The 14,682-nt window shown below is 38.4% G+C and overlaps 1 protein-coding gene across 1 annotated transcript; it reads right to left on the minus strand.

Annotated features, from left to right (window-relative positions):
- Positions 1 to 458: 458 nt before the first annotated feature.
- On the minus strand, positions 459 to 14,288 carry TRIM58 (tripartite motif containing 58). The gene is made up of 6 exons (XM_027096421.1): positions 13,800 to 14,288; positions 10,612 to 10,707; positions 7,483 to 7,713; positions 5,574 to 5,596; positions 5,377 to 5,477; positions 459 to 1,359 (listed from the first exon to the last, which is right to left on the minus strand). The coding sequence occupies exons 1-6, from the start codon at positions 14,220 to 14,222 to the stop codon at positions 770 to 772; spliced, it is 1,464 nt and encodes a 487-aa protein (XP_026952222.1). The 5' UTR covers positions 14,223 to 14,288; the 3' UTR covers positions 459 to 769.
- Positions 14,289 to 14,682: the final 394 nt, after the last annotated feature.

A 14,682-nucleotide genomic window follows, 5' to 3' on the forward strand; every position in this document is an offset into this window, starting at 1 on the left:
GAAAAAGTTGTAAGGGATAAGGCATGAGGCTCAGTGATATTAGAATCAGAGGAATGAATTTCATCATTCTCAAAAATTGACCCCTGAGTGAAGAGGATTTAAAGGGTAATTGAATAGTCATAGGAATCATGAATATAAAAAGGGATGGTTCTGAATATATTAATCTAGAAGGAAATGGAAGGTTAAACAATAAGAGGTATAAAGCAAGAAAAGAAGAAAGAAGCAATAAAGAGCAAAAGTGAGAGAGACAGAGACAGAAAGATGCAGAGGCAGAGAGACAGAGAAAGAGGAGAGAATAAGAGAAGGAAAATAAGGAGGCAGAAAAAGAATTACGGAGCTGATGCTAGAACAATATTGGACTGTTCTGAACCAATTTAAGAATTGCCATTCTTAAATTCTAATTCTTAATATATGGAAGATTGGAATGAAGAGATATTAAAAGGAATGAGACATTAAAATAAATGTATAGATATCTTTGTTTAATATGAGGTCCATTCATTTGAAGAAAACACATCAAGAAAGTATGTGGAGCCATTTGGGAAAGGAGTGGTAAGACTGCTCCATTTCTAAAATTACTATTCTATACAATCCTTGTCCAAACACAAATATTTTATATTTTCTCTTTTGCCCCTATGGGAAAATGTCCATAGTGACAAGGAATGAGGTGCTGACCTAAATGGGGACATCTGTTGAGCCTTCACATACGTATACCCTCCATTCTACTCCAGGAAACTTTGCTAGGCTTGGGGTGTATCTTAGCAACAGAATTTTAGGAAGGATCGTCTCTAATGTTAGAAGCAGGGTGAAAATGACCCCTGGATGCCCAATTTTCTAACTCCACTTCTGTCATAGGTGGTAAGATAAGAGGAGTCGTGTCACAAATGAAAAAATAAGGTCGAAGAAAACCAGAGAAAAGGTGATTGAACGTGTAAATATAAGACCCATGTGTGATGTTGTAAAAGGAGATTTCACCTGCTTCATAGTCCAAGAAAATCCCAATGCAGCGAGGCCGTTCCAGGTGGAGGAGAGGAACTGATGGAGAGGCAAGGACCATGTACTCACTCCCTTTCAGTAGCCACATGGCCCAGACCCCGTTCTCAGGAGATGGTGTGGTTTCCCCCTTTCTTGACACTGTGTCTTGACAGACACCTAACCCCCATTCTGCTCTTTCTCCCACCATGACTTCCCAGTAATGCCTCCCTGATGAGAAGTTCTGCAAACCCAGGATACAAGGCCATGTGTCAAATCGCTCAGGGTTGTTGGGGACATCCCTCCATAGTTCTCCATCCTGCACACTGCGCAGGTCAGCAGTCAAGAGGAGGCTAGGATGTGCTGTGGCAGGATCCAGTTTTATGTCAACTGCAGAAAGAATTTTGTGGAACATGTAAAAGAACAGAAAAGACTGGTGAAAACTTAGGAAGCCATGATATTGAGAACTGTCACACCATTCCTCACTCTCCCTCTAATAACTCCTAGAGATAACAAAATATGTATTTCACCTTGCAGGTCGATGAGTATATGCTTCATTGCTTTTGAGTGTATTCCACTGCTATGTCTGCATAATCCAGGACTCGTTACTGCCCCAGTTCAAACATAACCATTGATGATAAGACAAACCATGTGCATGACCATTTAGATTCCTTTTATCTCTATCCAGAGCACTTTGGAAGATCTTTGGTGCTCTTTGGAAGATCTGCATTTAAAATAAAATTTACAGCTCCCTTGGGATTTTTTTTTCTCCTCAAAGCCTATAGGAAAAATTCATTGGTATAAAATCCACCACTTTCAAAGCTTTGTTACTATGGTGGGAAGAATTCTAAGATGAGCCTCATGACCTTCAGACCCTGGTGGTACTCTCATGATTCTGTTATATTATGTGACAAGAGGGAGATTATCTGAGTGGGTCTAATAAAACCACCTTTTAAAATCAGAGAGGTTTCTTTGGCTATCAGGCTGCCACCAGAAGTGGAAATCAGAGAGATTTGGATTTGATGTGTCATTGCTGCCTTTGAAGATGGAGTGGGCCACAGCTGAGGAGAAGGGTGAGTGACCCCCAACTGATAACCAGCAAGGAGATAGAAATCTCAGTCCCCCCAACTGATAACCAGCAAGGAGATAGAAATCTCAGTCCCACAACTGCAAGGAACTGCTTTACATCAACAAACTGAATAAGCTTGCAAGTGGACTCTTCCCTGGATCCTTTAGAGAAGGCCAGCCTGGTCAACACCTTGATTTCTGATCTTATGAAATCTTAAGCAGAGATGCCAGCTGATCCCATGTGGTTATCTGATCTGAAGAACTGTGAGCCAATAAATGGATGTGGTTTTGGTAGCTAAGTTTGTGGTAATTTGCTATGCAGCAATAGAAAACTACTACTGATACTGTGAAGTCCCAGTGAGATTGATATGAAATTTTATTTGTACATATAATTAATAAATACATCTACAAATGAAATGACCTCAGTGAAGAAGGGAGGATGTAAAATATTCAGTGTCTTTTTGGTAAACATTCAAAATTAGTAAATTTCATTAATCACATTTTAATTTTTAATATACTAATAACAAATACTAATATGCTGACTGTTATTCTTATTTGTCTCTAAACCACTTCTAACTATCTTTTATTGATACTCAAGCCTGAATGGGTCACATAAGTAATACATCATCTATACTATCCCATGGAACCCCACCCTCAAGGGTGCCACTATCATCCTCATATTGTAGATGAGGAGACTCAGAGTCCAAGAGATTATGTGATTTTCCCAAATTATATGATTTTCCTGTCATAAGTAATGGGAATTGAAAAGTGGGTCTCCGTGGAATTGTGTTAGGCCTATTTAACAGATTTCACGTCATCATGCACCATTCCCACTCCAGCACACTTCTTTGCTCCATTTATAAGAAAATAAATCTGTGAAATAGTTGTTAATACATCTATCTCCAGTTCCTCTCCCTACCTCTTCTTTCTTAAACTCAGTTGCTCACCAAGATAGAATAATACCTTAAGCAAACTACTCCTTCTTCCCAGTGCCCCATGCATTGATAAATGATCAGTCCTTAAAGTTCACCTTAAATGCCTTTTCTGTAGCACTCAACACTGTTGAGAATCCTTTCGTCCTGGGAAACCTCACTTCTCTTTCCCAAAGACACCAGTCCTCATGCTTTCCCTCCCTCTCCACTGGCCTCCCCTTCTTGGTCTCCTTTGCTGTTTTCTCCTCTTCTGCTCCATCACTGCTATTCGAGAAGCCAATGGTCTCAGGAGTGGGACCTCTTGCCTCCTTCTCAGATCACTTCTGATGTGTTCTGGGGCTGGCAGGCACATTGCATTCATTAAACTCCATTTATATGCTTACTAATTCCAAGTATACATATATCTCTAGCCTAGACTTTTCTCCCGGAACTCCATAGGCGTAAATTCGTCTGTGTGCCTGACATCAACATTTGGATATTTAATGTTCATCACAGCATTGATGTGTCTAAAACCCATTTCCCTTCTTCTGCCTCACCTGCAACTTCACCTGTCAATGTAAACAGCAATTTCATGACCCAGTTCTGGAGATTTAAACCTTGGAATCATTCACGACGTTTCTCCTTCTCTGACACCTCACATCTAATCCAACAGCAGATCTTGCCAGCTTTGCCTTCAAAATACCAAGATTCTGTCCATTTCTCTGCACCTCCAGCACTACTACCCTTGTCCAATGGACAATCGTCTCTGATTGGATTATTACAACAGATCCTAACTGGCTCTCCCACATCAAGACTTTCCCCTCTGTAATTTATTCTCAATAACGCACACAGAGTGATCGCCACAAAACATTAATCCAATCATCCTATTCCTCCATTTACAGCTTTTAACTGATGTTCTATTTCACGTGGAGGTAAAGCACTGCTCACAGTGGCCTGCCTGTTGGGTCCTGTGCTACTTGGACTTTTCTTGGCCTCCCCAGCTCTCCCCTCACTCACTCCACCACAGCTGCACAGAACTCCTCATAACTCCTGGAATGCATCTTCCATATTTCCATCTCAGGCCTTGGCACTCATTTCTGATGCCTGGAATGCTTTCCTCGATGATCAAATTCCAAATTAGATGCCCTAACCCCAGAACTTCCAGCCACCCTTAATTTATTCTTTTTTTCAATATTCTGTATCATCTTCTAACATTCTGTGTATTTTGCATAATTTAAGCAAATATATGCAACATGAAGCTGTAGATTTGTAAGTTGATGTTATTGTTCAATTTTATATTCAATGTTTAGAAGAGTTGCTGTCATAAAATACACAATATTTGTGGAATTGATTAGTTAATTCAGTAAAAATAAGTGGGAATATGGAGACACTGATTATGAGAGTGTAGTAACTTGCAACATTTCATGCAGTTAGTACATATTGCTTTGCCCATCAGAACATTGATTAAATCATTGAACAGGACTGATAAGATGGGTTTTCTCATCATGAGACAAAGTGGTTTCCCTGTAAGTAATAAAGCCACTATTTAGCCACTGTCTGTTTTCATTACTTGGTATAAATTGAATATAAAAAAGAAATTAAAAGTATTGAACCGTTACTGTTTTAAAAAACAACATAATAGGACCAAACAAACTAATTATAACACCATAGTGCCTACAGAGAGTACTTAAATATAATTGACTGAATATTTTTGGCTTTATTAACTATCTAATTTAAGAAATTCATCAAATTGCCAGATAATAAAATAATCCAAACCTTATATTATTTGATACACTGCAATGCTTTCATATATTGATGATTTTTTGTTTTCAAATGTTTCATTTTGTCCTCCAAACAATACAATATTTTAGCATTTTATAAACAAGGAAATGGAGATTGATTAGAAGTAATGTTACTTATATCACAGCTAATGTCACTTTCAAGCCCACCATTCTAACCAAATGTAGCTTATATGGGTGTCAGTGACTCTGATATTCTTTCAGACTATTCAGAAGTATCTCAACATTCTTTTTTTTTTATTCTGAGCACGGTGCTCTCTTCCTTCCTCCCTTATAGTTTGGCATAAATGTATGACTCACTTCTATCAATAAAATCCTCAGGAAAGCCCTGTGTGCCACTTCGGAGTAGTGCATGATTCATCATAATCTTGCCCTTTTCCATGGCTACCAGCAACAGGAAGGAGGTGGGGCTCTGTCTGCACGGGTCCCCAGAGTGAGATTATGTGAAATTAAAGCCTCCACAATCTAATAATCAACCTAAAACATGATCTCGAAATAAAACCTTTCTGATTTTAGCCACTAAACTTCGGGTCCTGTTTGTTACTATAGCCTGACTGGTACAGTAACAAATTGCAGTAAGAGCCAAATTCCAGGTATCATAGTTCCTCGAGCTCTAAAATGCAGCCTACCTTGGAACTTTCTCAACATTTCCCTCATCCCAGGGATGCGACACATTGTCTTCAGCTCCATGGGGATGGTCTCCAGATCCAGCCGTGTGACACTCTTACTTCTGAGAAGAGCACAGAACCCACAGTTCTCAGTAGGGTTATCCACCAACCTCCCCAGCCTCTCCCAACCCATTCTTTGATTCAGAAAGTAAACATACCGGCTCAAGGCTCCTCCCGCACCCTGAAAGTGAAAGAGAAACAAGTAGGTGTGAGTTAGACCTCTGAACTGCTTTTGACAGACTGGGGACACACCATGAACATCTCTTTAGGAATTATTGGAAATCATTAACTATTAAGGTAAAACTATAAGAAACATGACTCTCAATAAAAGCTAAAAACAGGCTGTTGTTGAGTTTTCTCATGAATTTAAAATAATATAATCAGTTTGCCTCTATTAAAATAAAATCAGACCACACAAAGTTTAGGTTAATTCCTATAATATCTATTGGTTTAACTATTTTCTGAATTGATAATTCTGACATTTCAATATTTTAGTAAAGAGTTACATTCTGTGAATGCAATTAGGGTAAAAACAGATTCTAAGTATCTTCAGAATTTAGTTGAGTAACAGTGAAAGGTTAGACATAAAATGTTGCTCTCAATGTCCTTTTAAGAAAACCCTAAATTCCTCATTCTTTGAACCAACATACCATGTCTAAATTACCTAAGTGGATAAAAATAGAAGTCATTAATATCTAGCAACATTTTATCTCAAAGTAGATTATTAAATAAATCACCTGCATTGCATTTCCCCTCTCCCTCTAAAAAATAGCTACCTGTTAGATTAATTTTGACGGGGCATAAAAACAGGGAAATGATTAGCTTTACTTTTCATCAGAATGACAGGCCTTGTTTTTGGCCATTGCGGGTGAAATATAGCTTACTGGTACTGAGAAAGAAAGGGAAAAGAGGGTATAAAAATGAAACTAAATTATTTGAGAATATATTCCCCCTAAGATTTATAAGACATTTTAACATTTCTTCAGTGCTAATAAACAATAACTGTATATACACTGTGTTTTGAGATATGGTAAGATGAGACAATGAATATTACTGAAAATGCCAGAGTTCTTGTGTTTATTTACTGTCTGAAATTTAGAAAATTTATTCCTTTCTGACAGTTTGCTCACTAGGAAGTGGGCATAGCAATACTAATAAAAATAATAATAACAATACTAATAACAACAACACAAATTTTACTGATATATAGATATATTGAAGACAAAATGGGACAAATTAAATAAAAATGTTTTGTAAATGCATTCATTTAATGACCCCCCACTCTGTAACCAGTGCTATTTATCACAGTACTTGCATGAGGATAGGAATTACTTAGTTCAGAAATCCCTAAATGAGGCACTGGGGATGAGATACAATGAAGCGTGCCCAGAAAATTTCTATTGCAGTGAGTTCTATCATGATAGCATGCATCCAGCAACAACGATGACTTTCTCAATTCACTTGGGATTTAATGCCTTCAAGGAGGATTAAAAGGAAATATTTCCTTTTCCCTGTTATTTGTCTCTTTGTTCTATAATCTCAAATATAGCATGGGCAAGCTGCATGGAGCCCAGGCAATTTCTCCCTACCACACCTGGAATAGTCATGCAATATGGGCTAGAAAATTAGCATTTGTCTTAAAAATTAACGTGCGAATTTCAAGATGGACAATTTAAAATATTACTCATACTTTTGGTTATTGACATTTAAATGGGTTAATAAGACTTTTTTGGATTGGCCATCACTGAAATACAGCAATATCATCATCGACCGATTTTGAGGTTATAGATTGTCCTTTTTCTGTTTAATCATCTGTAAATCATTAAATTGATTTTAGTTTTAAAAATACTTAAGTTTTGTCTTTAGTATGAACTATTTTATATGATTCTCTAGGGTCCCTTCAGATTCTGATGCTAGGATTAAGAATTAAGATGCTTTTCAAGTAAATTCTAGGGTGCCCTTTCCCTAAAGATCATAAATGCTTAAGCTGTTTGTCTCTGAAAGCTGCTATTTGTCCCCCTGTTCTCAAGTCTACCCATCCCTCCCCTCCCAGGCACCCAGCCCCACCTCCAGCAGACCCAGAGCTGGGCGCTGGCACCTCTCCTCCAGCTCCTCTGCCAGATCCTTCAAGGCTCTGCTCTGCTGAACCAGCCGGTTCTTGCTCTCCCGCAGTCTCTGCAGGGTGGCTCGTTCCTCCTCCTCCAGTCTTCTAAGCTGCAGTTGCTCCTCCAGGGCTAGTAAGCCACGATACTTTTCAAACTCCAACCTGAAGCGTTGCCTCTGCGTTTCCACTTTCTCCTGGAGTGACACAGTGCATCGAATGATCAGCAGTTGGGGCAGAGCATTTGGCCTCCACCTTCACGGATGGGATGACGAAGCTGGAGAAGGCAATGTCTGGAGTGATCTCATCTTCATAACTCTATGAACGGACCCACTGCATTTTAACAACATGCAGAAGCCAGAGACTACTCATGAGAAGTGGCCTGCTAGAGTTTTCAAACTTAGAGTTTGAGAAATACTGTTGGATTTGGGATCCCATTTCCATGGACTTGAGGACAAGGCACTTTCATATTCAAGTTTCAGTACCATATATAAAATGGGGGAAAAGAAGGGTCTGGGAATTAGAATTAAATATCAAACTGTTGAGCACAGTGACTATAGAGTCGTTGCTCAATAGAAGTTAAAATTTACTATTAGTCACTGGAATGAGAACTGTGTGGAAATAACTGAATTATGAAGAGAGATTAGAGAGACCTGGATTTGTAAATGTGAATAAGAAAATGTTTATAGAGATTAGAAAATATTCCTCAATAATGTGGTAATCATGAAACTATAAGGCTAACATTCTCTGCAGAGCCAAGAAAGAAATAAGTTATTCTCAGGTCACTTATTGCAAAGGTTCAGGGAACTCATCTTGATTTCTACCCAAATCTCACCTCTATAATTTTTTAATAGACCTAAGGAACACATTTCGATACAGCATTAATATATCTAAATTTTATTCTCTGGAGACTGGTGTGTGGAAAAGTAGCTTTAAACTAAGACTAAGAGGCAAATTGCCCTCCCATAGTCTCTCCACATTTTGAATTCTCTGGTCCATTATTAAACATTATACCATTTTGGTTCAATTTAAGAACACAAGCTAGTGCCTTTAAAAGAATTCTAATAACGATTTTCCTCAAATTTCATAAGATTCAACTCTTTCCTCCAATTTCCCATTTCTACCTCCTTCTGCCACTTTCTAAACAACTAGATTCATATAATTCTGACCTCTTTAAAGTCAACCAACTGTGAATTCCATATTCTGATCTGAAAGGTACAACTCATTGAATTTCTCCCCCATTCTCCATGTTGGAGGCTGTGCTATTGAGGAGTGGTGCTAATAACTCAGTCATTGAAAAACAGTGGAATTATATTTGGGTCATAAGAGATAACATGGTCCAGAGGGTTTTAGTTGCAATTCACTCTTCTCTCATATCATCCTTCTGAGTACTACAATTATATCTACAGATACAGAAAGGCTAAGGGTTTTCACAGAATTTAGAGTTTATTTAAGCCCATGCTTGTTGCTTTTGGCTCACATAGATACATTTTCAAAGGTAAAAATCATGCTAGTTTATTTGGCATAGGACAGGGATCTTAGAATCATCTCTACTTTAGAATAATCAGCGGAGGGTTCAAAAAATGAAGGAACCCATATCTCAGATATGGAATTTCTGATTCTGTAAATTTGTGATCAGGTCAGGATTAAAAACAATTGACTTGGATTGTTAGCATAAAAAGAATAAAAATTATCAATAAACATCACTATCAATGAACTTTACATAATAATATACATAACTATGGGAAAAGATAAGACTTATCACAGAAGAAAAATACAGCAAAAATAATCCTTATGAAAATATTGTCAGAAAACAGAGCACAAGACAAAATTTTTGAGAAAAGAAGAAAGAATTATAAAAATAAAAGGGTTCCTTGGAGAAGGACAGAGAAGAGAAATATTCTATAAAATAGATTCTATATATATTATAATACATATTATATAAATAAAAACACCTGTGTAATTTCCATATACAGCTTCTCAATATTGACCCTATTGACATTAGACCAGGTGATTCTTTGCTGTGATTTTTTTGGGGGAGATGTGACTGTCCTGTGCATTAGGGTGTCTAGCAGCATTTCTGGCCTCTACACATGAGTTGCTAGTAGAGCACCCACCATCTCCCAGTTGTGACAACCAAAAACATCTACACATATTACAAAATATCTCTTGGAAGGCAGCACTACGCCAGGTTCAGAATCACTCTGTGTATGTTTGTGTGTGTGTATGTATAAATAGGTAAGAGAAAAAAAGAGCTCATGAGGGGCTTCCCTGGTGGTGCAGTGGTTAAGAATCCAGCTGCCAATGCAGGAGACATGGGTTTGAGCCCTGGTCCGGGAAGATTTCACATGCCATGGAACAACTAAGCCCATGCGCCGCAACTACTGAGCCTGTGCTCTAGAGCCCGCGAGCCACAACTACTGAGCCCATGTGCCGCGACTACTGAGGCCTGCATGCCTAGAGCCCATGCTCCGCAACGAGAAGCCACTGCAGTGAGAAGCCCGCACACCGCAACAAAGAGTAGCCCCCACTTGCCACAACTAGAGCTGTGCCCATGCACAACAACGAAGACCCAACACAGCCATAAATAAATAAATAAATAAATAAGAGAGCTGATGAGGTATAATAAAGATAAAAAATATTTATGGATGACTGAAAAAGAAAATTCAGACTGTCTTTCTATATGTAAGATGATGACTATTAACCTGTATTTCATATATATAAGTGATGTGAAATATTTACTATTTCATTCATCTAACAAATGTACATTTTTTAAACTAGTACAGGCAGTACAAAACTCTGTTCTAGGTGATGCAGTGAGTTAAGATGAGTAAAATCAAGTGAGTGAGTAAGATCAAGATCAGTAAAGTTTATTTACAACTTGGATTGGGGTCATATTAACAGAGATAAAAAGAACACAACTGTACAATATAATTTGAGGGGATGAGGTGATCCAGGGTGAAACTGAGATTTTTTTTCTTGAGTACCTTTGTAGATGGAACAAAAGTGCTGGAGTGCTGGTGGAAGAATGATTTAGTGACCCAAATTTGGATTCTTCAAATAGGCTAGCCTCCTGAACCCCAATATTCTCTCACCTTCCAAATGATAGTTTTCCTTCCCACACTGGCCTCCTGAGTCAAGGCTTCCTCCATCTCTTTCCTCACATGTTCCTGGGCCATCTGGAGCTTTACCTGTTTGGGAAGATATGCAGCAGCCATTACAGATACCCTCATTCAGTACTTAATATTGACTGGGTATGAGGGGAAATACAAAGATCAGCTAAAACAGGCCCTAGAAAACATATAAAAATGTTCGACCTCGTTAATAACTGTTAAACATAAATATGTTTTTAAATGTTGATGCCAGATGGAATCAAAGATGTATCTAAAAGTGTGTTCATTGTATTTTAAATAGTAAAACTGTAATTAACCAAAGTGTTAAAAATACGGGAGTGAGAAAATTTTATTTTCACAGGATGGAATTAAAATAAGGCATTGCAGAATATTTAATGACAAGAAATACAAGTATAAAGAAAATTAAAATAAGTATACTTCATGCAACTTTGCACCAAGTTTGAAAAATAAAAATCCTTATGATGAATATATAAAAACTAGGCAGAGACCAATGAAAATATATTCAATAAACAAAATCTCATATACTAATTCTTGGTTGAAAAGTGATGCTATTCCTTATATCTATATATTTCAACTGCTTACAGTTATTTATTACTTTATAATCAGAAGTGTATTTATTATATTTGGCAGAAGAAAACTTGTAAGTTAATATTTACTAAATGAAAAAGAAATACAGAATGTCATAAATCTTACAAGGGGTAGAAAAATAATTTAATGAAAAGTAAATCTCTTTCAACCCTAGGACCCCTGCTAGAGGTAAACACATGTATTTTATTTACAAATAACACACACAAAGATAGACACATACACACATTTTAAAACTCTTCTCAAAGTCATTCAATAAGTCTCAGAAAAAACAAAACAAAAACAAAAACTAGCAAACAAAAAATGAAATTCTTCCCAAAGTCACTGAACAAGTCCTACACATCAAGGTTGTTCTTTTTTAAAGATAATATTCTAAGGTAGAGCACATAAAATAGAAGTAGAATCCATGGAGGCATTTAAAAAGATGAAAAAACTAGCAATTTTTTTAGTGTTTGGAAGGAATAGAATACTTCAACACTTATGGACAAAGGAAATTGTAAGCAAAAGCAAGGAGGTAAAAACCTGTGGCATGTTTGGGGACAACAGTGATTAGGCTAGTTTTGCTGGATCGAATGATTGGTTTAGACAAGAGCTATAGTAAGAAAACTTAGGGCATTAGAATGTCTTGACTGATAGGTTAAGGAGTTTAGAAGATATTTATTTGGTATTTAGTTGAAGAGCTACTGAAATAGAGAAAACTTCCTTAGAAATATGACATTATCTATGCAATATATAGTACCTTATGGATTAAAAGAAAAAAAGGCAGGAATATATTTCAAAACAGTAGCTAGCAACTGAATTTTGCAGAAGACAACCAAAATCAAGAAGAAACAGTAAGAAAGATATTTCTTGGTAGGTCCAGAGGGAAGTTGAGGGAAAAAAAATCACAAACCTTGATTTAGAACAATCAAAGTTAAAATAATAATAATTATTATTACTAATTATTTTGTTATTATAAATTATAGTACATAATATAAATATACAAAATATTATAAATTATACATTATTAATAATAATTTGTTAATTAAATTTATTATTATTTTAGAAAGTCGATATTTGCACTTTATTTCATCGTGATAGTACTTCAGGTAAAGGTCAGTAGATTAAAGATGACTTTAACCTCCTTTGTGCTAGCAGCCGTTCCAGATATTGAGAATTTAAATGTGTTCAGAATATGTCTAAAAACTTTTGATGAGCACCAGCAGGGAGAATCTTATTCATAGGGTTTCACAGATGCCACTTTTGTGGGCCAGGTACTCCAATATGAGTCACCTTTTCATTGAGGATGCTTACATCATAAGTCCACAAATACGTGTTGACTAGAGAAGGGCCTGTGTGCTTAGCTACTGGATTTCTACTTCAGAGTAACATGCATTGGCAGGCTTTAAAGGTGATCAGAGCCCTGTGCCCATCCAGAAACTATTCTTAGCAAATGTTCAAACATGAAGGTTGCTTTATGCACCCCAATGTTCACTGCAGCACTTTTACAATAGCCAAGACATGGAAACAACCTAAATGTCCATTGACAGATGGACGGATAAAGAAGATGTGGTACATATATACCATGGGATATTACTCAGCCATAAAAAGGAATGAAACAATGCCATTTACAGCAACATGGATGGACCTAGAGATTATCATACTAAGTGAAGTAAGTCAGACAGAGAAAGACAAATATCATATGATATCACTTATATGTGGAATCTAAAAAAATGATACAAATGAACGTATTTACAAAACAGAAATAGGCTCACAGACTTCAAAAACAAATTTATGGTTGCCAAAGTGGAAAAGGGCGGGGGAGGGATAAATTAGGAGTTTGGGATTAACATATACACACTACTACATATAAAATAGATAATCAACAAGGACCTACTGCATAGCACAGGGAACTGTACTCAATATTCTGTAATAACCTATATTGGAAAAGAATCTGAAAAAGAAGGGAGATATGTATATATATAATTGAATCACTTTGCTGTACACCTGAAACTAACACAACATTGTAAATCAACCGTACTCCAAAATAAAATAAAAATTTTTTTAAAATGTGTTTTGGTGACAATATTAATTAACATAGAGATAAACACTATGCAAAAGCAAGACATTATACAAATGATAGTTATTCGGAAGTGTTTCCAATAACTATGCGCACCTGTAACTAAGAGCCCATTGGACAACACAGCCCTCTACATCAGAGCTCTAGCTGTGGAACGCAGATTACCAACATCAGGAAAATTAAGACCAGCATGAAATTAAATGTCCAGGGAGAATTTCATGGGAGAGGAGGGCAACCTAAAATAATGGTATGTCTGAGCTCCTGAACAGGGGTCCCTAAAGGTGGGGTGTGCACGGAGCAAAGGCATGGAGACCTCAAGGTGAATGTGAGCCAGGAGGGTGGTTGGTGCGGAGGGCACAGGTCATTCAGATCAGGTGGTAGCATTTGGCTCTGTCCCTAGCAAGGCACTCTTCACACCTCTGACTCAGTCGGCTCCCCTGTTACAGATCAGCATTTCCAGACCCAGGAATCGTGGCCCTCCACGTGCCGTGGTAACACCTCTCACCTGGTAGCACCTGGCGGCCTCCTGCAGCGGTGTTGTGCGGTGGCTCCTGTGCTCTGGGGTGGTGTCACAGACCCAGCACAGAGCCTCCTGGTCCTCCTCACAGAAGCGGCTCAGCTCCTCGCCGTGCCTCACACACAGGCGCGCCCCTGAGGGCCCCGCGCCGAGCCCCAGCTGCCGCACGCTGTCCACCAGGCTGGCCAGCTGCCTGTTGGGGCGGAAGCTCTCCAGCCTGAAGGGACCCCGGCACTGCGGACAGGCATAGAGGCCGCTCTGTGCACTGTCGGACTTCTCGCAGAACTCGGAGATGCATCTGAGGCAGAAGCTGTGGCCGCAGTCCACACTGACCGGTTTCTGCAGGAAATCCAGGCACACTGGGCACCTAGCCTCCTCGCACAGCCGCTCCCCGGGCCCCCCCGAGGCCATGGCCGGCCGGGCCTCGCCCGGCCCTGCTGATAGCAGAGCCGCCTTCCCCAGCTGCCTGCGCTATCTCCCCTGGTGGTCTGGCACAGAAGGGAGGAACCCCACAGCGTGAGAAACAGACCCAAGATGGGTTTTATCCGCTGGCTAGAGTCCAAATGAGCTACTCCCAGGGAAAAGTTGTAACTCAGGCACCCTCAACCACAAGGATAAAATTAACATTCTAGTTACCCTAGCCTCCTAGGAAACTGATCATTTCTAACGGAATCCCTCATAGTATACCTTATTGGAACCCGAATTCTCATGTTTTCACTGTCAGTAAATTTGGAGAATTGCTTAGCTCCTTCCTTCCATTATTTTCTAACTACCCCATGACCTTCTTATCCTTATACGGCATAATGATTTCTTAAAGTTTTTTTTTTTTCCAAACTTTATTTTTTCTACCTCCTGTTAATTAGCCCATGAT

The sequence above is a fragment of the Aethalodelphis obliquidens genome, unplaced genomic scaffold, assembly GCF_003676395.1.
Source record: "Aethalodelphis obliquidens isolate GAN/ISIS:26980383/991018 unplaced genomic scaffold, ASM367639v1 scaffold102, whole genome shotgun sequence".
In the NCBI taxonomy this organism is placed as follows: Eukaryota; Metazoa; Chordata; class Mammalia; order Artiodactyla; family Delphinidae; genus Aethalodelphis; species Aethalodelphis obliquidens.

What these genes read in the sequence shown, in the direction of transcription:
- TRIM58 (XM_027096421.1), bottom strand. Translation starts at nt 14,222, where the DNA reads ATGGCCTCGGGGGGGCCCGGGGAGCGGCTGTGCGAGGAGGCTAGGTGC. An exon ending in CAGCTCTGGGTCTGCTGGAG is followed by an intron (nt 5,597 to 7,482) that starts GTGGGGCTGGGT and finishes TTTCACTTTCAG; the next exon opens with GGTGCGGGAGGAGCCTTGAG. An exon ending in GCGGGAGGAGCCTTGAGCCG is followed by an intron (nt 5,478 to 5,573) that starts GTATGTTTACTT and finishes TGCTCTTCTCAG; the next exon opens with AAGTAAGAGTGTCACACGGC.